This window comes from Ostrea edulis, chromosome 1 (genome assembly GCF_947568905.1).
Source record: "Ostrea edulis chromosome 1, xbOstEdul1.1, whole genome shotgun sequence".
Classification (NCBI taxonomy): Eukaryota; Metazoa; Mollusca; class Bivalvia; order Ostreida; family Ostreidae; genus Ostrea; species Ostrea edulis.
Window position 1 is genome coordinate 88,895,953 of NC_079164.1, and position 23,040 is coordinate 88,918,992.

General features: G+C 35.1%; 1 protein-coding gene across 1 annotated transcript; it reads left to right on the forward strand.

Moving 5' to 3' along the window:
* Positions 1-1,826: 1,826 nt before the first annotated feature.
* On the forward strand, positions 1,827-23,024 carry LOC125675857 (tyrosine aminotransferase-like). Its single transcript, XM_048913690.2, has 11 exons — positions 1,827-1,919; positions 6,868-7,022; positions 8,882-8,986; positions 10,372-10,439; positions 11,721-11,879; positions 13,045-13,236; positions 13,623-13,705; positions 14,830-14,896; positions 18,744-18,956; positions 20,905-21,003; positions 21,102-23,024. Exons 2-11 carry the CDS (start codon positions 6,875-6,877, stop codon positions 21,255-21,257), a joined length of 1,290 nt encoding a protein of 429 aa, XP_048769647.2. The 5' UTR covers positions 1,827-1,919; positions 6,868-6,874; the 3' UTR covers positions 21,258-23,024.
* The last annotated feature ends 16 nt before the right edge of the window (positions 23,025-23,040 follow it).

Genomic DNA, 23,040 nt, shown 5'->3' on the forward strand with positions numbered 1-23,040 from the left:
AGTTATCTGTAGTCAAAATTAGTGTGCCAAGAACAGCCTAACAATCGGTATGAAACAAGTCAGACAACATTAAATTTGACCCAACGATATGTCGTAGTGGCAAACTAGATTGTTATAACGACTATAGAATTTGCGAAATGTTGACTTTAAACGAGACTGATGAAACCCCTGCGCCATAAACTTGTTTGTCAGTAGCCTTCCTCGACTTAAAAACTTATTATACGCAGAACAAGCTCTTGCATATCGAATCGAATGAGAGATATTCATAAACACCATATGCAGGTGAGAATGGAATATTGCTACATGAAATGGGAAGTTGGCGATGGAAAGGCTGAATTAATAAACTTAGATCAATATACATTTCTTTTGAAAATTTCTTGAACAATAGTTACATACCGCAATCTTTGTTTACAAAACGAATACTAAACTCTCTAAAATGCGTCTTTGTGATAACGTATTGTCATATTTTTGTGAAACCTTTTACACACATTTTAGACAGTAGATTGATAGATTGAATATTGTTTAACGTCCCTATCAAGAATATTTCATTCATATGGAGACGTCACCATTACCGGTGAAGGGCTGCAAAATTTAAGCCTATGCTCGGTGCTTATGGCCTTTGAGCAGGGATGAATCTTTATCGTGCCACACCTGCTGTGACAAGGGACCTCGGTTTTTGCGGTCTCATCCGAAGAACCGCCCTATTCAGTCGCCTCTTACGACAAGCAATGGGTACTTAGGACCTATTCTAACCCGATTCCGCACGGGATTAGAGAGTAGATTTTGATCATTAAACGTGAAAATCAAATGGGGGGAGGGGGTGTCGTCAGTCAGTCCCTTTAATATTAACTTTAGAGTATTTGTGCGTAGAATCAGAGTTGTGTTTGACAAAGTAATTGTTTGGATGACTGATCCCAAAATATGAATATCTCCATGTTCCATTTTTAAATAAGCAGTTGTCCATTATGTCTAGAAACCGTCTTTTAATTTATCGTGAGGAATGGTCGCGTGCAGAGTATTGAAATGCAATATGTTGCGATGCTGTTGATTTTGGAATTTTTTTTGTGGTTTCAAATTTTTTAAAAGTTTTTTTTTTTAATGCACAATTGATTTATGAAATTTCTCGAATATATTTTGACACAATACGTCCGAAGATTCTCCTTCACTACAGGTAATTATATAATATAATTGAGCCGTTCCTAGCAAAAACTGGGCCGTTAAGTTTATTAGCTCTAAAGTACGAACTATAGAGAACATCCCTCAAAATATATTGGAGCAATGTTGATTGTCGTTAAAATATTACAGTCAGTCAAAGAGAGCAACCAACTCGTGATTGGTATTCATGACATTTTTCTTTACAAGTATGCAAAAATGACGGCACATTTGACGGTTTTTTTTTTAAAACAAAACATTTTTTGAAAAAGATAAGGGTCCTTTTTGCTAGGAACGGTTCATATCATACTAGCTGCAGAACTGTAGCTCTCCGAAAAAATTATGTTGACAGACTCCGATAATTTTTTCGAGAGCTACAATTCTGCAGCTAATATCATACATACTAGTTACCATTCATATCGAATAAAATCGTCCAACCAATGAAATTTCGAGAGAATAAATTATAGTAAGTTTGTTTTTTTATATGATATGAGTGTATTTTTTCAATAATTAGAAAAATGTTACTATTTATTACAATACTTTATCTTGAAATAAGACACAGAGACGGCGCAGATCTATATGAAATATTTAATGACCAGTGTAAGGAACGATAACTCTGGGTAGCGAAACAGTAGAGAAACTTTCGAGGAGTACCGAATAAAATCGTCCAACCTATTCAACCAATGAAATTTCAATGATAGACGCACCTTTTCTAAGGAAGTCAAGGACGTAGAAGTAATTGCGAGAGTTCGAGAGAATAAATTCTAGTAAGTTTGTTTTTATATGATACGAGTGTATTTTTTCAATAATTAGAAAAATGTTACTGTTTATTACAATACTTTATGTTGAAATAAGACACAGAGACGGCGCAGATATGAAATATTTAATGACCAAAGTGTTGTTTACGTCATGATTCGATCTTGTTTACACAGTTAACGTTGCACCACGTGCGCAATTTGTTTTCATGTTTCTCTAGAAATGTTATGTACTGCTCATTATGGCGGATAGAATCGAACCACTTTATAGCATTAGTACAAACAAATCAAACATTTTAAAACAGTTAATTAACTAAGAATAATTTGAAATAAATTACAGAGCGAATCGAAAGAAAATTTAGAAATATCAACTAGCCTAGTTTAGAAGCGGGATATTTTTGCGCATGGATTATACCAGTTTGATTAAAACCACTCTGTTCTCTTTACGGTATTGCCGACTGTAAGAAGTTAGGAATGGATTTGACAAGACCGGGTTTAGTATCAAAATATTTCTAGAAACGGATCGAATCCATGCACGAATCAACATTTCGCCGCGAGTCATGTCCCTTTGCGGCAACTTTGAAACTTTTTTAAAATACTGGTAGGCCAAATGTATACCACAGGTATCTGAATTTTGATCAATAAATAGACACAGAAAGAAAACAGAAAAATAATTTTATCTCTATATATAAATAGTATATTAAGATATCAATATTAAGAGACTGTGTATCAGAGGATGGAATAAAAGTCACATATGACAGGTAGTCTCTAAAGTAACATGGACACGATTTGAGCTGAAAATTAAATTTTAATTTTCCATTTTTATTGTTTACAATGCTTCACTAAAGTATTTCTAAAGGTCAACCAAAATTTGAATATCAGTTGTTGAGTTATAAGTGAGATTCTTTATTAATGACAACAAGGCTCATGTCATGTATTTGTTTACATTAGACTGTTTAATAGAAAATAGCACACCTGTTTAAAACAAAATGAGATGTGCCAAACCGGTCCTACTAAACAGAGTACTTTAGAGTACGCTGGTGAAATTTCATAATTTAATGATGCAATTTAACTGCTGTTCATAGGTGTTCTTACTTTAGTTTAACCTTATAAATATATATCTGGAATATACTGTGTTTGAATCAATAATTGGCCAGTGGACAAAGAAACAAAATGTAAAATAGATTGATGAATTGAAAAGGGAGGTTTAAAAAGGCATAGAAACCCCCAAAACAACAGGGGGAGAAGAAAATCAAAGATCAAAAATTCTGAATAACTATCAATCATACGTAAAATCAATTGCGGATGTAATATGTCACATCGCTCAATAAATTGAATGTTGTTTTTTGGTCAAAATATCGCTAAAAAACAAATACTTTTGATAAATTTTACAATATTATTTTATAATCATGTTTACTTATCGCAATTCACCTTTGAATTAGAACGCTTTACCCGATATAGTATTGCGTTGTGTGACGACACAATTGAATGAGACGATTGAACAATTTGAATGACATGTTTGATGTAATACAGCAAGAGTTTTCATTGGCCGATTACAGCCCGCCCACTTTCTCGAGCGGATTCAGTGTAGCTGGAGAACTGTACATAGCTCTCTGAAAAGATCCACCTCTTATAAAAACCTTCGATTTACGGGTCACAAAAAGGCGCGGACGGTTGAGGCCTGAAATCGGTGTATTCTTGGGTTGCTGTCTCATAAACTCAATATAAAAAAATCTTAACATATTTTCCTACTATATACTTGCGTCCAAACATACCTTCAAATATTCATTAAAGCCACACACCACCCGAAAACTCGCAGCTTCAAATGATTTCGTTTGTTGACGTAGCCATGTTAGGTAGCCGGTCAATTCGAACTCTTGCTATTGGTATCTATTCATAAAATCGGTTGTAAGTTATGTATTCGCTCTTCATTTATTATCAACACGAATAATTAAAATAGAAATTAAAACATTTTTGTACCAGTTTTTGTAAAGGTAAAATAAGCTCTAGATGAACGAAAATGCTACATAAGGACATTAGATGAAGACCGGCCGGCGCGGCCGCTCATGACTAATGAAAGTCGCACTGCCATAAGTTTAGCTATTTGAATAATTATCATTTAATAGGACTGGGGTGGTATATTATTTAAACAATTTAGCTAAAATATTTGTGGGGTATTAGTACACATCTAGACGCTATTGTGCCAATATGGAAATGAACCGGGATTCGAATTGACTGGCTACCTAGCATGGCTACGTCTACGAACGAAATCATCAAAAGCTGTGATCGAGTTTTTGGGTCGTATGGGGCTTTAATAAATATTTGAAGGTATGTTTGGACACAAGTATAGTAGGAAAATATGTTAGGATTTTTTTATATTCAATTTATGAGACAGCAACACAAGAAGACAACTTTTTTTCTTTCTTCCTTTGAAGTTTTTTTCCCATCTAGCATCTGGCCGTCATGTTTTCAAATGCTGACTACTCCCGTATAAGGGAATTTGGGCGGACTTATACATATGGACCAATGAGAGTTTCTGTTGCATTTCGCAATTGTATTACAAACAGATTCAATTGTGTCGTCACACAACGCAATACTATATCGGCCAAAGCGTTCTAATTCAAAGGTGAATTGCGATAAGTGGTATACATACAAATAAACAATTAAATTGCATTTAATTATGAAATCTCTAAAGTACTCTAGCGTACGTACTCTGTTTAGTAGTACCCGTGCCAAACACTAGAAAATACAGTAAAATATCTGTATCTCGAACATGGTTTATCTCGAATACCCCGCTTGAGTCGAAGTCGACCGCCAGTCCCGGCCGTTTTCCCTATATAAATGATTTTAAAAAACTTCTGATATTTCGAACACGGTAATCTCGAATACTCCGCTTATGTCGAAGTATTTTCAAGGTCCCATACCCTAAATTCACCTGGTTTATCTCGAAGTGCAGTAAATTTTCTGCTCTGCTTACCATACCTGGCGTCGTTAAGTCACACATTCACACCCGCAGCTACATCAATTATAATTAATGACAGCTAATCCACGCTCGCCTTTTCCGAGTAGACCCAGGTTGCAATCAATGGTTCAACAGCTTGGGTGATTAGTGACGCCTTTCAACATTATGGCTTTAAGTTCACCGCCAATTATGAACTAACACACCCGATTCCAGGGATGGTGTTTTGAAAGACACACGCTCTATCGTTAACATGTGGGTTAGATAAACGCACAAAATCGTCGAAGTACGCTTGAAGGTAATGCTCTTAATAACGATAATGTATTTAATAATACATGCTTCATCATTAAAACTAGTACAGAGAAAACACGAACATTTCTTTAATAAACATTTAAAAATTTGGTTTTTTTTAAAATGCGTCTTTTTTGTTTCTTACGTGATAAGTTCTTTCATTACAACGCAATAACTACATCCCAGTCGAGCCTGGACATCAGTAAACTTAAAGTAAGCATATAGTCACGATCATCTTAATTTTGAAACACATTGTGAATTCAATTGGATGTTTATATATATTTAAAAAACGAAATGTTTGTCTTTGAAATTCCACAATATTAATTTATCAACTTGTATTAAACTATAAGAAACGGCAACGGGGTTTTTGTTTATAATGCAAATCCCATACTATGCATCAAATATCCTCCTTCCAAAAAAAATATCCAAGATCCATTTTGGATATCTCGAACCCCCGGATATCTCTAAGTTTTTTCGAGGTCCCTCAGACTTCGAGATAGAGATATTTTACTGTATTTAATTGTGTTAAGAATTCACTTATAAATTGAAAAATCTGCTTTAAACGAAACATTTACTAGGTTATTCAACCTATGTAAACAAAAACATGGCACGAGCCTTGTTTACATATTAACAAGGACTAGTGACCTCTGTATCTCCCATGTACCTTGACTACTGATATTAAAATTGTTGCTGATCAATAGCAATACCTTAGTTAAACATTCTAAACATTAAAAATCAAAAAGTAAAATTGGAAAATTTTCAGCTCAAATTGTGTCCATGTCCCTTTAATACAGGTTGCTGGTTTTCCGCATTGAAGGCATTTAGCAAATAATATACAGAAACAGTATGTACAATGGAGAAAATAACTGTACCTGAATTTTGAATTCATTAATAAGAATATCAAGCATGGTTTCAACAGTTGTGAAATAAAATTGATTATAGTTCAAAATTTAAAACACAATATATTGTCCAATGATTTATCAAAAATTACATTAAGATTTAACCTGTTTAAGAATCTCATTTTATGAAATGCATGCAAATTTCTAAACATTAAGAACATTTTGTTGTGGAGAGATTTTATGTATACTTGTAACTAAAGAAATTGCAATGCTTCCCTGGTGGGAAAAGAAAGTAAGTGATGAATTGTTGCTTCTCCTTTAAAATTTGTACAATAATGCTGGAAAGTTGTTTAATATTCAATTTGAAAGACATTTAGATAAAGCAAAATAACCAATGTGCACAGCATATCATTTTTTAAGCTTTGAATTAATTCAGGCAACTTTCTTTAACCCAGATTTGTCAAATAACTGGGATGTATGACAAAGTGTGCCGCTAGGGATGTCATGTGTACATGCACTTAAATGATTCTAGAAACTTTGGATATCTCGTACAGGAAAATTGCAAATACTCCTTTTTTTTTCAGTTCTAAGCACAATAATTACTTGATTTATGTTGCAAATTTTCCACTCTTTTTAACATAATGGTATACCAGGTGCTAGATTTTCACATCTGATCTGCCTTGCACAACTCAAAATCAGTAGAAATTCATACCTTTGAAAACTAGGCTCTTGTTTCACTGATCCATAATTTTGTTATATAAACAACAACTTTGGTTTGGTTAATTAACCCCACCGATGCACACAACCATGCTCGTTGATTACACATTAATCAGTTGATAGCTTGGGTATAATCATTGATTAATTATTGCAGGTTAAAAATGGCATCCAAAGGCAAGAAGATGAGAATGAGCTGGGAAGTTCCAGCTTCCACGATGTCCCATCAGACATTTAATCCGATCCGTAACATCGTGGATACAATGCAGCTTACCCCCCATCCTGACAAGGAAATGATCGCCCTGTCTATTGGTGGGTTGTATGAAAAGGCTCCAGCTCAAATGAGAGTTGGGATACATAATATATGTGATAGACTATAAATGTGCAGATTCAGAGGGGGAGGAGTACCCCCACCACATATTTGATAGAAATGCATATTTGTAACTACATTCATTTAGGTGCAGTTAAAAATTGGATGCTTTCGACTTCTTGAATAGGTTGGACCAACTCTTTGAAAATATTGTTTAAGATGGATGATCCGATCTGTATTATATAGTTTACTGAGCTTGTAGTACGTTGTAGGCACTTTGTATGTATTTAGGCTTGTAAATTATACTACTGTGCATATTTTTTACAACAAGTAAGGAATAGGATAACAGAAGGTCAAGTATCAACACAAGCACCAGGTATTCTTTTTATACTGGTATGTGTAACAATTTTGATGTCGCAATGATTATGTCTCCCCTTACCAGAAGGGGGACATATAATCGTTTTAGTGTGAATTCTTCTTCCGCTTCTCATACAAAGTTTGTCTGGGCCATAACTTTTTTGTCTTTTTGACATAGGACTTTGATATTTGGTATGATAAGACAGTGTGTCGCGCACCATTTTTGATGAGCCTTGACCTTTATATAAAGGTAAAATAATAGAATTTTTGGGCCATTTTTGTTGTTGTCTGGATCATAACGTTTTTGTTGTTTGACATAGGCCTTTCATATTTGGTATGTTGGTATACCATGATAAAACAGTGTGCTGCAATGCCATTTTTGATGACCTTTGACCTTAAACTTTTATGTAAAGGTCAAATACTAGAATTTTGGGGGGCATTTTTTTTTGTCCAGACAATAACATTTTTGTTGTTTGACATAGGCCTTTGATATTTGAAATGTTGGTAAGTTTAATTTCCTATCATATTTACATAACTCTGTTCTTTGGTTGAAGCACATATACATATAGTTGACTATTATGTGCAGAAATTTTTGATTTTCCACTTTAAAGATGATCCCTGAAAATATTATTTAGAAACTATGCAAATGGAAGGGGGAACATCAGGTTTAGTGTGCTAAAACAATTCTTCCTACTTTATTTGCATTAGTTTCATACAATTAGTCAGACCTGCAATTATCATGCATTACATGTACATTGTACATATACCATTAATGACCCACAATTATCATGCATTACAAATACCACTAGGTCAAAAATCTCAGTACAAAAAGGAAAATTATTAAAGCTGTATGGTCCGAATTACAATATTTTTTTTTCATCTCGTAAAAACGCTATTAATTAAATCATTGCACGTATGTAGTTATGAGACTGTACGACATATCATAAATTATTTCACCTGTTTTAACCCAAATAATTTGATTTTAAATCGATGTTTACAAATAACCGCGTCACTCTGCCATTTCAAGTGACAGTCACGTGACCAGTTTAAACTTTCAAATTATTGGTGGTCTTATCTGTGTAAAGCTGTGTATTTTGTTATAACAGTACCGTACCATAAGTTTAATAGAAATAAAAATATCAAATACCTTTTAGTAATTCGTTGTTTTACGCTCTTTCAGCCTTAAAACTAGACAGTTGCGTATGAGTTAATACATCATGTTGAGATTCCCCTGACGTGCGTGGGTCTATTTATAGACGTCTATTATGGGATGATTTATATATGTAGCCACTATATTTACTTTCTAAATAATATTCGCACTGTTTTTCTTTTACATACAGATGTTTTCAAGCATGTAATTAAGGGGAACTTAATAACTTTATAAAGTAATTAATCTGCTTTAAAGTAATTATGTACAAAAATAATACATGAACATCGGGTCATACAGCTTTAAAGCAGATATGTACAGAATGAGCTTGTATATATGTAAAGCATTCCTTTACAGGAGATCCTACAGTCTTCAACAACCTGCCTATACCAGAGTACATCAACAAATGTGTTGTGGACAAGATCCAGGGACAAAAGCATAATGGATACAACCCATCCATTGGTACGACTTGATTAGCTCTTTACAAAAAAAGTATTGCACATAGCTCTGTATTAACAAAGCTATAACACATATATTTGTTAAGAAAATTTCTGTTATAAAACAGTTTTTATATGCCCATCATTAGACGGGACGTATTATGTTATGGCGCCGGCTGGCCGTTTGTCCGGGGTAATGTTTTCTGGACTTTTTTCTGTATTGGATGCATGTACAACTTTAAAATTTGGTCACAATATGTCCCTCAAGAATTATAAGAGTGAGTTTGCATTTCAGCTGGATTGGTCCATCCTTGACCTACTTTAGGGCTATAAGTAGGTCAAACAGTTTTCCGGACTTTTTTCGTTACAGATACAGATATTGCCCAGCTGAAATTTATACATAAGCTTCCTTTCAGAGGAATACAACTTCAGTTTGCATTTCAGCAGGATTGGTCCATTTGTCCGTGACCTATATTAGGACTAAAAATAGGTCAAACTGTTTTCCAGGCTTTTTTCATTACGGATACAGATACTGCCCTGATATTTAGTCAAAGGCTTCCTCTCGGAGGAATACAAGTTCAGTTTGCATTTCAGCTGGATTGGTCCATCCTTGACCTACTTTTGGACTACGTCCTACAGTACTTTAGGGGTAAATGTAGGTCAAACAGTTTTCCAGATTTTTTTGATATGGTCACAGGTATTGCTCTGAAATTTAGTCACAACCTCCCTTTCAGAGAAATACATAATCAGTTCATATTTCAAACATTTCAACTTAATTGGTGCACCATGACCTACTTTAGGGCTAAAAGTAGATCAGATGGTTTCCTGGACTTTATATCACCATAGATAGATACTGCACCGACATTTTTTCACAACCTCACTCTCAGAGAAATACATAATTATTTCACATGTCAGATGGATTGGTGTACCATGACCCACTTTAAGGCTTTCCTATTCAGAATGTGTGTTGTATCAATTCAGAGTGCACAATATACTTCTAGGTTGAATTTCACTGTCCGACGGGTGTATATTGTACCGTTTGTGGTACTCTTGTTCACAGATCTTGTCTGTGTAACATGTCTTTTTGAGCCTTTCAATGTTCTAAAATTACTAAATGCCAAGTATCCCCACATACAACATGCTTGTAGATCTCTGTACTTTAAATTTTCATTTTGAATAGCACTACTAATATGACTTAATTCACAAACTTGGTTAACTTCATTCAGTTGCTTATTCTTTATCATTTATTGAAATTCACCTTCAAAAAACTTATTTAGTACAGTTCTTTAATAATATCATTATTTAAAAGTGCATGTAATGTTATCTTCATACCATATGAACAGCTTGTAAATATGGAAAATTCCAGGATTTACATTATCTATCGTAACATGCTGATTTTGCTTGTGACAGGTTATGAAGAGTCCAGAGAGGCAGTAGCACGGTACTCATCTACCCCAAATCGGAAACTCACAGCGAAGGTGAATAATTCTAGTACATGTATTTACTGCTTTTATTGTAACATGAATAAAAATAAAATAGCAACGGTTTCTTCCTTAATAATGTTGTAATTTTAATCAATGACACATGCGTACTAATTATTTGTCATGATAATTTTATATACATCCATGGTGTGAATTAAATGTACATAAATGAATTGTCTAGTTCATGCATAGTGTTATGTGCAGATGATGAATAATGAATGTAGGATTTTTTTTTTCTGAGATGGTTGATTTTAATTATCTTCAGCTATGGTACAGAGGTTATGTAACTTGTCTTTCATAAATGCCGTTCCAGCTCACGTAGAAATTCATTTGAAGTACAGATCTGCACTCTTTATAATGAATATCATGACGCAGAAGTGAATTGATATTGTTATTGTCTGCAGAAAGAACTGACATTGAACATTTTCGTTAGGTTTTTAATTTGATCAGCAAATGTCGAACTTTTCAACATGATTGTACATGTCACAAAATTTTCTGTATCTTTTTTTTTTTTTTTTTTTTTTAAATTTGTATGGATTCTAAAGTTAACCATCATCAAGAAAACCATAATTTCTTTGCTTTAAATGAACACTTTCATAGTGACAGACCTCCCAACTCATTTGGTATTTATCACCGGTCTCTGAGTATGAGGTAAAGAATAATTAGATATTTAAGTGATTATAACCAATTTTACACCTCAGCAGGCATTGTCTGTTTGCTGTAGAAGTTGTTCTCGTGTTTCTGACATTATGTGTATAAGTACAGCTGAATAGCTGTGTCATATATATGTTTGTATGCTATTATAACCTGGTTTTGTTTCAGATTCTGATTTATAAAGTAGTTATCCCAGCCAGACGCTAAAAATTTTTTTCACCCAGAGTAAATATTACATTTTCATTATCATTTATTATTATTGCTTCAGTTTATAATCTGACTGTAAATCTGAACATTAATGTTGATGATCCATTATTCCTAGAGTACTTTAATAAAAGGACAAGGATTATTGTAATGGCTGTTTTTGATAAACAGTGACAGCTCAGTATGCATATAAATGAAGTGTTTGTACACGAGAGCTGTTAAAATTATGACATATATTATGCGAAAAGAATGTTATCATGTAAATAAATTTGATGCTATTTTGAACAAGTCTAGCCACTACATATCATATGCATGTCAGATAATTACTATTTAGTGTTTTCACATGTTTTAATGCAATAAGCACCAGTGACGATGGGTTGTTTTGTCAGAAGTTAACATTGACTGATTTGTTGTTGTCAGGATGTGATTTTGACTGGTGGATGTTCCATGGCACTGGACCATTGTATCTGTGTACTAGCCAACCCAGGACAGAACATTCTTGTGCCACAGCCAGGATTCTCCATTTACAAAACACTGGCCGAGTCTCATGGCATCAAAGTCAAGCACTATAAACTCAGGGTAAGGCAGTTCCACCCTCATGTGACTTATCAATATTAATGGATGAAAGTGGAAAAACTGTATTGATTTCCATTCATTATAGTTAAATTTTATTAATAGCCAAAGAAAATGTGTATGTTGCCACCCTTTCTAAGATGTCAGACATACAAAAACAGAAGTATAGTTCAAGATCAGAAAATCACACACTTTAGTAAAACAGAATAATGAAAAACTTGTAAGTTATAATGAGAAATGTTTAATGTCAGCAATTTATAAAAAAAGAAAACCTGCTTATTTATGAATATGTTTAAATTAATTGTGGATATTAGTGTAACCAGAGTTAGTTGGTTTTATATTTAATTACATGTTTTATTAATTAACTTGTGCTGTGTGAGTGTGTTGTGTGCGAGCGTTACATACCAATGAACATAGACAGACTGACCATTATATGCATGACTGGTTCTAACCCACGTCACATTCCCGCCACTTTCTTACCGATCGGACACTCTCTGCCAGTCTGTTGAATAGGGCAGAGCTTCAAGTATTACATACAGCAACTTATGTGATATCCTCAGAATTTATGTCCCGGTTTTGTTATATATACGATTGTGAACTAATAAATGCCCATGTTGGAAAAACATTGTACAATAGACATACAGTAGAGGAAATACTAGCAAAGGAGTTATTGCCCTTGACAACATTTCTTTCTTATAAACAATTTAATTGATTATCTATGGGAAATATAAACTTTTTCACTATCAAAAGTTTACCAGATTTTCTATTAGTCCCCTACCGACGAAGTCGAAGGAGACTTTAGGTTTGCGCTCTGTCCCGTCTGTCTGTCAGTTCAGTTTTCCGCACTTTTTTTTTCTTTTCTTCCAGATATTTATTTGGTATGTTGGTTTGCCATAACAAGTTACAGATCAAGTTCGAATTTCGTCTCTGTCCATTGATTTTTTACTTAGTTACATGTGTATGGCCCTAGGATTTAGAAAAATAGCTTGAATTATCAGTTTTCCAGACTTTTTTTTGTTGTTGTACTTGCAGATATTCATTTGACATAAATTTGGTACTTTACTTTGCCATAACAAGTTACAGATCAAGTTTGATTTTGGTCCTGGTCAGTTGATTTTATTATGGCCCTTGGACTGATAGAATCATGTGATGGTGTTTTGATTGTTTGTAGCCTGAGAAGAACTGGGAGGTGGATCTGGACCATTTAGAATCTCTGATTGACGACAAAACGGCAACGATTCTAGTCAACAACCCGTCCAATCCATGTGGTTCAGTGTTCAATCGGAGCCATCTTATGTCCATACTAGAGCTGGCCAAAACACACAAAGTTCCCATTATTGCTGATGAAATATATGAACACTTCGTAAGTTTTGAAAGAAAAATTTGTGTCATCTTTGTAGTTCAGGCTTAGAAATAAACTTAGTAAACTGCTTTTTAGGCCAATTTTTTAACTGAAATAGATTTGGCAAGGAAGCATTTCATTTAATATCTATTTTTTCAAATTTTACATGGAGGATAAGATGCAGTTGCTACAATTTATGAACACAAAATAATGCATACAGATTGAAAATTGCCTATTTTATAGCAATGGCAATAATTATTCAATTAGATATGCATTAGAATGCTGCTTGTGCAATAATCAGCTAATTTACAAAAACAGGCATTGTTTAGGGTCTCATCGTATGGCAGATTGTTTGTGGTGGATTGCTAATTTTGGCCTATTTTGACCAAGACTAATGATAATTGTAGGTGTTTTCTGGAAACCAGTATCACTCTTTAGGATCCCTGTCAAATGATGTACCCATTCTGTCGTGTAGCGGACTAACAAAAAGGTGAGAACCCCCTCCCCACCCCCACCTACACCACTCACACCACCCACACCATTCACACCAACAACAGCGGACTAACAAAAAGGAGAAAACCCCCTCCCCACCCACACCACTCACACCACCCACACCAACAACAGCGGACTAACAAAAAGGAGAAAAACCCCTCCCCACCCCCACCTACACCACTCACACCACCCACACCATTCACACCAACAACAGCGGACTAACAAAAAGGAGAAAACCCCCTCCCCACTCACACCACCCACACCAACAACAGCGGACTAACAAAAAGGAGAAAGCCCCCTCCCCACCCCCACCCACACCACTCACACCATTCACACCACCCACACCAACAACAGCGGACTAACAAAAAGGAGAGAACCCCCTCCCCAACCCCACCCACACCACTCATACCACCCACACCAACAACAGCGGACTAACAAAAAGGTGAGAACCCCCTCCCCAACCCCACTCACACCACCCATACCACCCACACCACTCACACCACCCACACCAACAACAGCGGACTAACAAAAAGGAGAGAACCCCCTCCCCAACCCCACCCACACCACTCATACCACCCACACCAACAACAGCGGACTAACAAAAAGGTGAGAACCCCCTCCCCAACCCCACTCACACCACCCATACCACCCACACCACCCACACCAACAACAGCGGACTAACAAAAAGGAGAGAACCCCCTCCCCAACCCCACCCACACCACTCATACCACCCACACCAACAACAGCGGACTAACAAAAAGGTGAGAACCCCCTCCCCAACCCCACTCACACCACCCACACTACCCACACCAACAACAGCGGACTAACAAAAAGGAGAGAACCCCCTCCCCACCCACACCACTCATACCACCCACACCAACAACAGCTTTACTTGTAATGATAAAGATTTAAGTACACATACAGTAGGGAAAAAGATTACATGATTCTTTTACATGTATTTACTTATTACAATTTGATGTGAAACCATACATTAACTAAGTTTTACTCGTAATATTAGAGGTTCTAAGATACATGTATGATGCAATTATGGAAATTTGTACATGTATAATAGAAGCAAATTAAGTTGGAAAACAACTTTGTCATAAGTAATATTGCTTGTAGATTTCTAGTCCCAGGCTGGAGACTTGGATGGATAGTAATTCATGATTGTAATGATGCATTGAAAGAGGTAAGAATAATCTGAATTTTTTTAAGCTGATTTAAGTGTCAGAGTACTTTGTTGTTAACTAAGGCAATTATATGGGGGGGGGGGGGGGAATAATTATGTGGTCCCAGTTTCTTTACTTACCCTATTTTTAGTCCCCTACCGACGAAGTCGAGGGGACTTTAGGTTTGCGCTCCGTCCGTCAGTCCAGTTTTCTGCACTTTTTAGCTCACCTGAGCTGAAAGCTCAAGTGAGCTTTTCTTATCGCTTTTTGTCTGTCGTCTGTCTGTCTGTCTGTCCATCTGTCTGTTAAACTTTTCACATTTTCGACTTCTTCTCCAGAACCACTGGGCCAATTTCAACCAAACATGGCCAAAAGCATCCTTGGGTGAAGGGCTTTCAAGTTTGTTCAAATGAAGGGCCATGTCCCTTTCAAAGGGGAGATAATCACAAAAATGCAAAAATAGGGTGGGGTCATTTAAAAATCTTCTTCTCAAGAACCACTGGGCCAGAAGAGCTGAAATTTACCTGAAAGCTTCCTGCCATATTGCAGATTCAAGTTTGTTCAAATCATGGCCCCTGGTGGTAGGATGGGGCCACAAGGGGGGATCAAAGTTTTACATACAAATATACAGGGAAAAACTTTAAAAATCTTCTTCTCAAGAACCACTGAGCCAGAAAAGCTAATTTTTACATGAAAGCTTTCTGACATATTGCAGATTCAAGTTTGTTCAAATCATGGCCCCCGGGGATAAGATGGGGCCCCAAGGGGGGGTCAAAGTTTTACACACAAATATATAGGGAAAAACTTTGAAAATCTTCTTCTCAAGAACCACTAAGCCAGAAAAGCTGAGATTTACATGAAAGCTTCCTGACATAATGCAGATTCAAATTTGTTCAAATCATGGGCTCCGGGGGTTGGATGGGGCCACAATAGGGGATCAAAGTTTTACATACAAATATATAGGAAAAATCTTCTTCTCAAGAACCACTGAGCCAGAAAAGCTGATTTTTACATGAAAACTTTCTGACATAGTGCAGATTCAAGTTTGTTCAAATCATGGCCCCCGGGGATAAGATGGGGCCCCAAGGGGGGGTCAAAGTTTTACACACAAATATATAGGGAAAAACTTTGAAAATCTTCTTCTCAAGAACCACTAAGCCAGAAAAGCTGAGATTTACATGAAAGCTTCCTGACATAATGCAGATTCAAATTTGTTCAAATCATGGGCTCCGGGGGTTGGATGGGGCCACAATAGGGGATCAAAGTTTTACATACAAATATATAGGAAAAATCTTCTTCTCAAGAACCACTGAGCCAGAAAAGCTGATTTTTACATGAAAACTTTCTGACATAGTGCAGATTCAAGTTTGTTCAAATCATGGCCCCCGGGGGTAGGATGGGGCCACAAGGGGGATCAAAGTTTTACATACAAATATATAGTTAAAATCTTTTTCTCAATAACCACTGAGTCAGAAAAGCTGATATTTACAAGAAAACTTTCTGACATAGTGCAGATTCAAGTTTGTTCAAATCATGGCCCCCGGGGGGTAGGATGGGGCCACAAGTGGGGGGGGGGTCAAAGTTTTACATACAAATATAGGAAAAAGCTTTAAAAATCTTCTTCTCAAAAACCATTGGGCCAAAGAAGTTGACATTTACATGAAAGCTTTCTGACATAGTGTAGATTCAAGTTTGCAAAGGGTAGTTTGGGCCATAATAGGGACTAAAGTTTTACATGCAAATATGTATGGAAAGTCTTCAGATATGGGCCAAGGTGACTCAGGTGAGTGATGTGGCCCATGGGCCTCTTGTTTTCTCTGTTCTTGCAGATATTTATTTTATATTTGGTATGTGGCTTTGCCATAACAAGTTACAGATCAAGTTCGAACTTCGCCTCAGTCTGTTGATTTGTTTTACTTAGTTATGGCCCTTGGACTTAGAAAAATAGCATGAATAATCAGTTTTCCAGACTTTTTTTGGTTATGCTTGCAGATATTCATTTAATATTAGGTACATTGGTTTGCCATAACAAGTTACAGATTAAGTTTGAATTTCATCTTGGTCCGTTGATTTTCCATTAAGTTATGGCCCTTGGATGTAGAAAAATATCATGAATTGTTAGTTTACATCCAAGTTTATTATCTCTGTAGATAAGACTTAAGAATACTACACTCATTAAAACTTCTAGCATAGCAATACTACAATATAGCTAAATTATTCATGATCATCTACATGTCACAGTTTATTGTCTTGGTTAAAGACCTAAACCTAATTATAAATTTGTCTCTTTTCTTGGCCTAGTCTCTACTCGAATAGTAGTTGATTTCCAACCATTCCTATCCTGGTTCCCCAATTTTCCCTTTTACCATAACCTACATAATGAACTTTGAATATGTTGTTGTGGTACAGTGATTTTTGCAACTGGTAGGGGACTATGTATTGCCATGCAATACTCTCAGAATGCTTGTTCAATCCGCAACCCTAATTCTTTTAGCTCACCTAAGTCGAAGGCTCATGTGAGGTTTTCTGATCAAAATTTGTCTGTTGGCATCAACAGCATAAACTTTTCACATTTTCGTCATCTTGTCCAAAACCACTGGGCCAATTTCAACCAAACTTGGCAAAAAAACATCCTTGGGTAAAGGGACTTCAAGTTTGTTCAAATGAAGGGTCATGCCCCCTTCAAAGGGGAGATAATCACAAAATGCAAAAATAGGGTGGGGTCATTTCAAAATCTTCTTAAGAACCACTGGGCCAGAAAAGCTGAAATTGGCGTGAAAGCTTCATGGCATAGTGGAGATTCAAGTTCGTTAAATCATGACCCCAGGGGTTATGTTTGGGCCACAATAGGGGATCAAAGTTATACATGCAGATATATAAAAAAAAAAATCTTTAAAAATCTTCTTCTCAAGAACCACAGGGCCAGAAGAGTGGAGATTTACCTGAAAGCTTCCTGATATAGAGTAGATTCAAATTTGTTCAGATCATGGCCCCCAGGGAGGAGGGTGGGGCCACGATAGGGGATCAAAGTTTTACATGCAGATACATAGAAAAATCTTCTCCAGAACCACTAGGTAAATTTTAATCAAACTTCATACAGATCATCCTTAAGTGAATGGGATTCAAGTTTTTTCAAATGAATACCCATTTCAAAATCTTCTCAAGAACCACTGGGCCAGCAAAGCTGAAATTTACATGAAAGCTTCCCTACAAAGTCGAGATTCAAGTTTTAAAAAAATCATGACCCCTAGGATTAGGATGGGGCCTTATTAGGGGATCAAAGTTCTACATGCAAATGTATAGGAAACCAAACTTGACACAAAGCATCCTTAGATGAAATTTGTTAATATGAAAGGCCATACCCATCTACAAGGGCATATGATGATTAATGGATTTGTAGTCAACTTTGATACTTAATGAATTTATAGTTGTTACCTTTGAAAAAACATTTTCTGAACCAAGTGCTTGTATAATGATAGTTTTGTTCAAGCTTGTTTATTGCTTGGAACTGCAGCTCAGATGAGCGATGTGGCCTTGGGCCTCTTGTTTAAGTTCAGGATCAATATCCAATTCTTGTAATCAAATTATCTACCTTTGGTTACCCCCAAAATGTTGATGACACTGAAAATTTAAGACGTCAAAAAGGACGGATGGTATCATAGTTTTGAGTGATATTTACATAATATTTCAGTGTCATAGTAGCATGCATGTTTTTCATTTATCATCATATATCCAGTTACAAGACCTTTCTAATACTTCATCCACAAATAAAATCGGACCTACCTACCCTATTTCTGAAAAGCATGTGATAGGCACCACACAGTAATTTTTTTTTTTTGCCTAATGAGTTTTAATTACTGGAAACAGGTGCGTCAAGGCCTGATCAGATTGTCACAACGACTTCTTGGTCCAAATTCCATTGTACAAGCAGCTCTTCCAGATATTTTGTCAGGCACACCCCAGCATTTCTTTGATGAGACATTGCAATATGTGGAGGAGAATGCAAGAAATTTCTACAATAAACTCAACAAAATTCCTGGACTGAAGCCTGTGGAACCCCAGGGAGCTATGTATTTGATGGTATGGTATACTTATATTACAGAAAAAGGTTGCAGTTTGAAAGCTTAGCATTAAATGGTTATGCTGTGGTTTTATCAGTATTTTTGGAGCACCAATTTTCGTGGATTTTGTTGTTGAATCGATCCACAAAGTTTGGTGTTTCCAATCCATTTTGATTTCTATTGAAGATACCTGTTCTGATATACGTAAATATTTCGAAAATAATTTGATGTAAACATTATTGATAAAATGTTCAGATTGTCCCCATTACTATGATTAGCATTGAACATTTCATATTTATACTTTGTTCCATAAAAAATTTGTATGAATATATTAAATATTAGAAAAGTTAACTAAAACTAGATGTGACTGTCGGCAATATATACTGATAAACACTCTACGGCAAGTCAAAATGCAATCATATCTAATCATTGTTACATGTCTACGATTAGAAAAACAGGTATATCATTGAAGTTTTTCATGGTTTACAAAGCCAATAATATGCATTTTCATAACTTTCATTGTTTCATGGGTGCTAATGACCCAGCACGTATGGATAAAATTAACCACTAAAGTGCAAAGATCAACCAGCAAGGGGGATTCGTCATCACTCTCAAGACTTATGCCCAACTTTCTCTGCATACCAATCATGAATTGACCCTTTAATTTACTGCAAGCAAGGTCAAAGGTTTAAGTATATTCGTGCAACATGCCTGTACAAATAAGGGATTAATTCTATTCTCCTTCAACAATTCTAGCAGGTTGGGGCCTTGGTGCACCCACATCATTTTATTTTTCACTAAATATTTTCTTATCATCAATTTAAATTAAAGTGAACTTTGAATAAATGTTTTTGATAAATTCTATTTGAAATAGTTTCTTTACGATAAGACTAGAGTGGGCATTTGGAATTCTCTGTCATTTACTTTACATAAATGTAGAATACACAAGGGTAATCTGATTGTGGAAGATGGTAAATTATGTTTTGGAGATAATCTCTGCCCATGAATTTACATATCCTCAAAACAGTAGATTTTGTTCAATCCATGAAAATTGGCACCCACAAATTCTAATGAAACCACAGTTTAGTGCAGTCATGTATTTATTAAGGGGTGTTTCTTGATTTTTGTACCAAAGATTTTATGAAATGTTTATGACTGTCACAAACTATTAAACTGTAGAAAATATCCTGTAATGGACAAGAAATTTTCCATGCATTACGATTGAAGTTTAGTTTATGCCACTTTGAAAAAGAGAGGGCATATTGTTTTGCATATGTTGGTCAGTCTCTTGGTGGGTCTGTAGACCAAGGTTCGTCCACTCAATACCTAAAGAACCTTTTGATTGACAGTTACCAAACTTGGTACAGTTGTTGCCCCTGAAGAGTAGATATCCTATATTGATTTTTAAGGTCAAGAGTCAAACTGAACATTATACATTTATTGCATGAAAGTCGGGAAGATATGAAGATCTATTCACCCAAGAAAGATCATAATGCCCAAGGGGAATATGATTTTTCTTGGGTGAATTGATCTTCATATCTCCTAAACAATTATTCCAGGGTTTATTATACCAAAACAAAGCAAGATTACAAAAATGCATCTGAAATTGGGATCCAGTTATTTATATAAGCTGAGATTACTATAACTGTAGCACCTTGTCATCAATGTATTAGAGTGTTCAAGCAGCAAAATAAATAGATATGATAACCATTTTGTGGCTTTTTTCCTCCCTAATGCTGATTTTAATGAAATGGCTCGAATGGCTTCAAGGGGGAGGGTATATATGTTTCTAAAACATATCATGCTAAAGATTTTGAACCACCTTTATCTTTAAAATTGTCAACAAAATTTTCATGACTTTTGAATTGTAGATTAAATCTAATAAATACATTATGTGAATTGTAAATGTAAGAAAATATTGTATACATGGTTATAAGGATTGGCTGATTACAAAAATGTGCTTACAGATTGGTATAGATATAGACCATTTCCCTGGAATTAAAGATGATGTGGATTTCACTGAGAAATTAGTCAAAGAACAGAGTGTTTTCTGTCTTCCTGCTAAGGTAAAGTCACTCTACAGTTTTATCTTGGTTTTTTTTGCGGTTACAAATGTAATTTCCAACATGAGTGCTCATCACAAAATTTCTTTCTTTCTTTCCAGTGCTTTCAGTTTCCAAACTTTTTTCGGATAGTTTTAACTATTCCCAAAGCCAAAGTGTCTGTAGCCTGTGAGAGAATAGAAGAATTCTGCAGAGAACACTACAGTCCAGAAAAAGTATCCACTGGAAAACTGATGAATGGCAGCGAATCTCACTAAAACTGACCACTAACTATACTGTATATATGATAAGGGAAGTCTAGCTTAAGGTTTTAAAAAAAATTGCTGTTCCACTTCAAAAGATACATTGTAATTTTATGCCTCAAAGGTCGAAGATCAAGGGATATTATATCTAGCTTCTCTCCCTTCCAGTTACATTGACCTATACGGACAAGCCAGTTTCTTTCAAATTTTCAGGAATGGTAACTTGCCTAAGAATCTGGATTCCCATTGGTTTCCCCAAATGTTACAGTTTAAAGTTAGCGAAAGGGAAATTCCAAATTTTCGTATTTGCACAATATACTGGTATGCTACATTTCTGATTTCATATTCATCAGTCTTTTAGGAATAGTGATTTGCATAAAGTTGGTTTTTAACATCAAAATGTTAGCAGTTAAGATTACTGGAAAGGAACTGCCAAATTCTCTTGTGTGTAGGACATTTTAGTGTATTTTGTACCCAATTTCAATGATATAATCATGTAGTTTTACAATTGAAAACGAAGACCTGGGTTCCATTTTGGTTTAGGAATCTTGGGATAAGTTTTTTGAAGATATTGGGAATATGTTGCTAGGTGATAACATTGCTTTGTAGATTCCTTGTTCAAAGTTAATGTGAAGACCACATACAATGTATCAAGTATTGTTTCATGGTTTAAACTGCTAGTCAACACTTGGTCCTCAACAAATTAACAAATATAGTCAATTTAGATACATGTATTTGGGTTGTTTGACCCAAATAATGATTCAATTTAAGATATTGAGTGCAGTGGAGGTTAATTTATACATCCTATTAATGTGAATATGTATACCGGTAGACATTTTTAATTCAGGACTTTTAGAATTATCAGTCATAGTGTTGTTATGATATATCTGTTGTACATATGTATATATATTTTGTTCTTTTGAATTGTTACATATTGCATTTATTTTGTGCAGAATTTTGTGCTCTCCAATATATGCAATTTATGTTTACATACTGTACATTTGACTAAATATGATATTATGTATTATATATATATATTGTATAGGGGGTCTCCAGATTATCAATCAGTAAATTTACATTGTACAAAACTTATCTCCCTTTGTTATTGTTTTTTTTTTTTTTTTTTTTTTTTTGGTCTTTGTTATTACTGTGGATATTTGCTGTGTATTTATCTTATATCTTTTATGATAATTTTACAAAAATATTTTTTTTTTAGTTGGTCGTTCTTTTTGTTTGATGAACAAACTAGGATCATTATACATATTTTGTAACATCCATGTATATGATGGTTTCTCTGTTCTGTTCTACATTTTCGTTACAATTACAGGAATAGTAATTCCAGTCTATGGGAGAATTAACAGTGTTTCCTGAACTATTCAACATTCTTTCAATCTTTAAAACCATTTTGTAAATTACCATGACAGTGTATAAAGGTAAAAACTTTTACTTTACAACTCAACAAGCAGTTACTCAGAGGTATATTTTTAACTTAGTCGACAATCTCAGTATTATTTTTAGTGACATGTATGGTATTGGATACATTTTTATATAGAACAATGTACATAATGTATATAGATATAACCCAAGGACAGCATGTTTGGGGTAGGTCATAGTGGTACACCTAGATTGGAAACCACATATCAGGTATGGTGCAGCTTAAATGGTCTGATGGGAGAAGACCAAATTCTTTTGTTGACAAAATGTTTCTGTTTGTTAGATAATCATAAATATTCCTTTATTCTGTTTTTTGTCTTGTTGAAAATAAAAGTGAAGAAAAGTAAATGTGAAGCTTGATTTA

What these genes read in the sequence shown, in the direction of transcription:
- LOC125675857 (XM_048913690.2), top strand. Translation starts at nt 6,875, where the DNA reads ATGGCATCCAAAGGCAAGAAGATGAGAATGAGCTGGGAAGTTCCAGCT. An exon ending in AATGATCGCCCTGTCTATTG is followed by an intron (nt 7,023 to 8,881) that starts GTGGGTTGTATG and finishes ATTCCTTTACAG; the next exon opens with GAGATCCTACAGTCTTCAAC. An exon ending in TGGATACAACCCATCCATTG is followed by an intron (nt 8,987 to 10,371) that starts GTACGACTTGAT and finishes TGCTTGTGACAG; the next exon opens with GTTATGAAGAGTCCAGAGAG.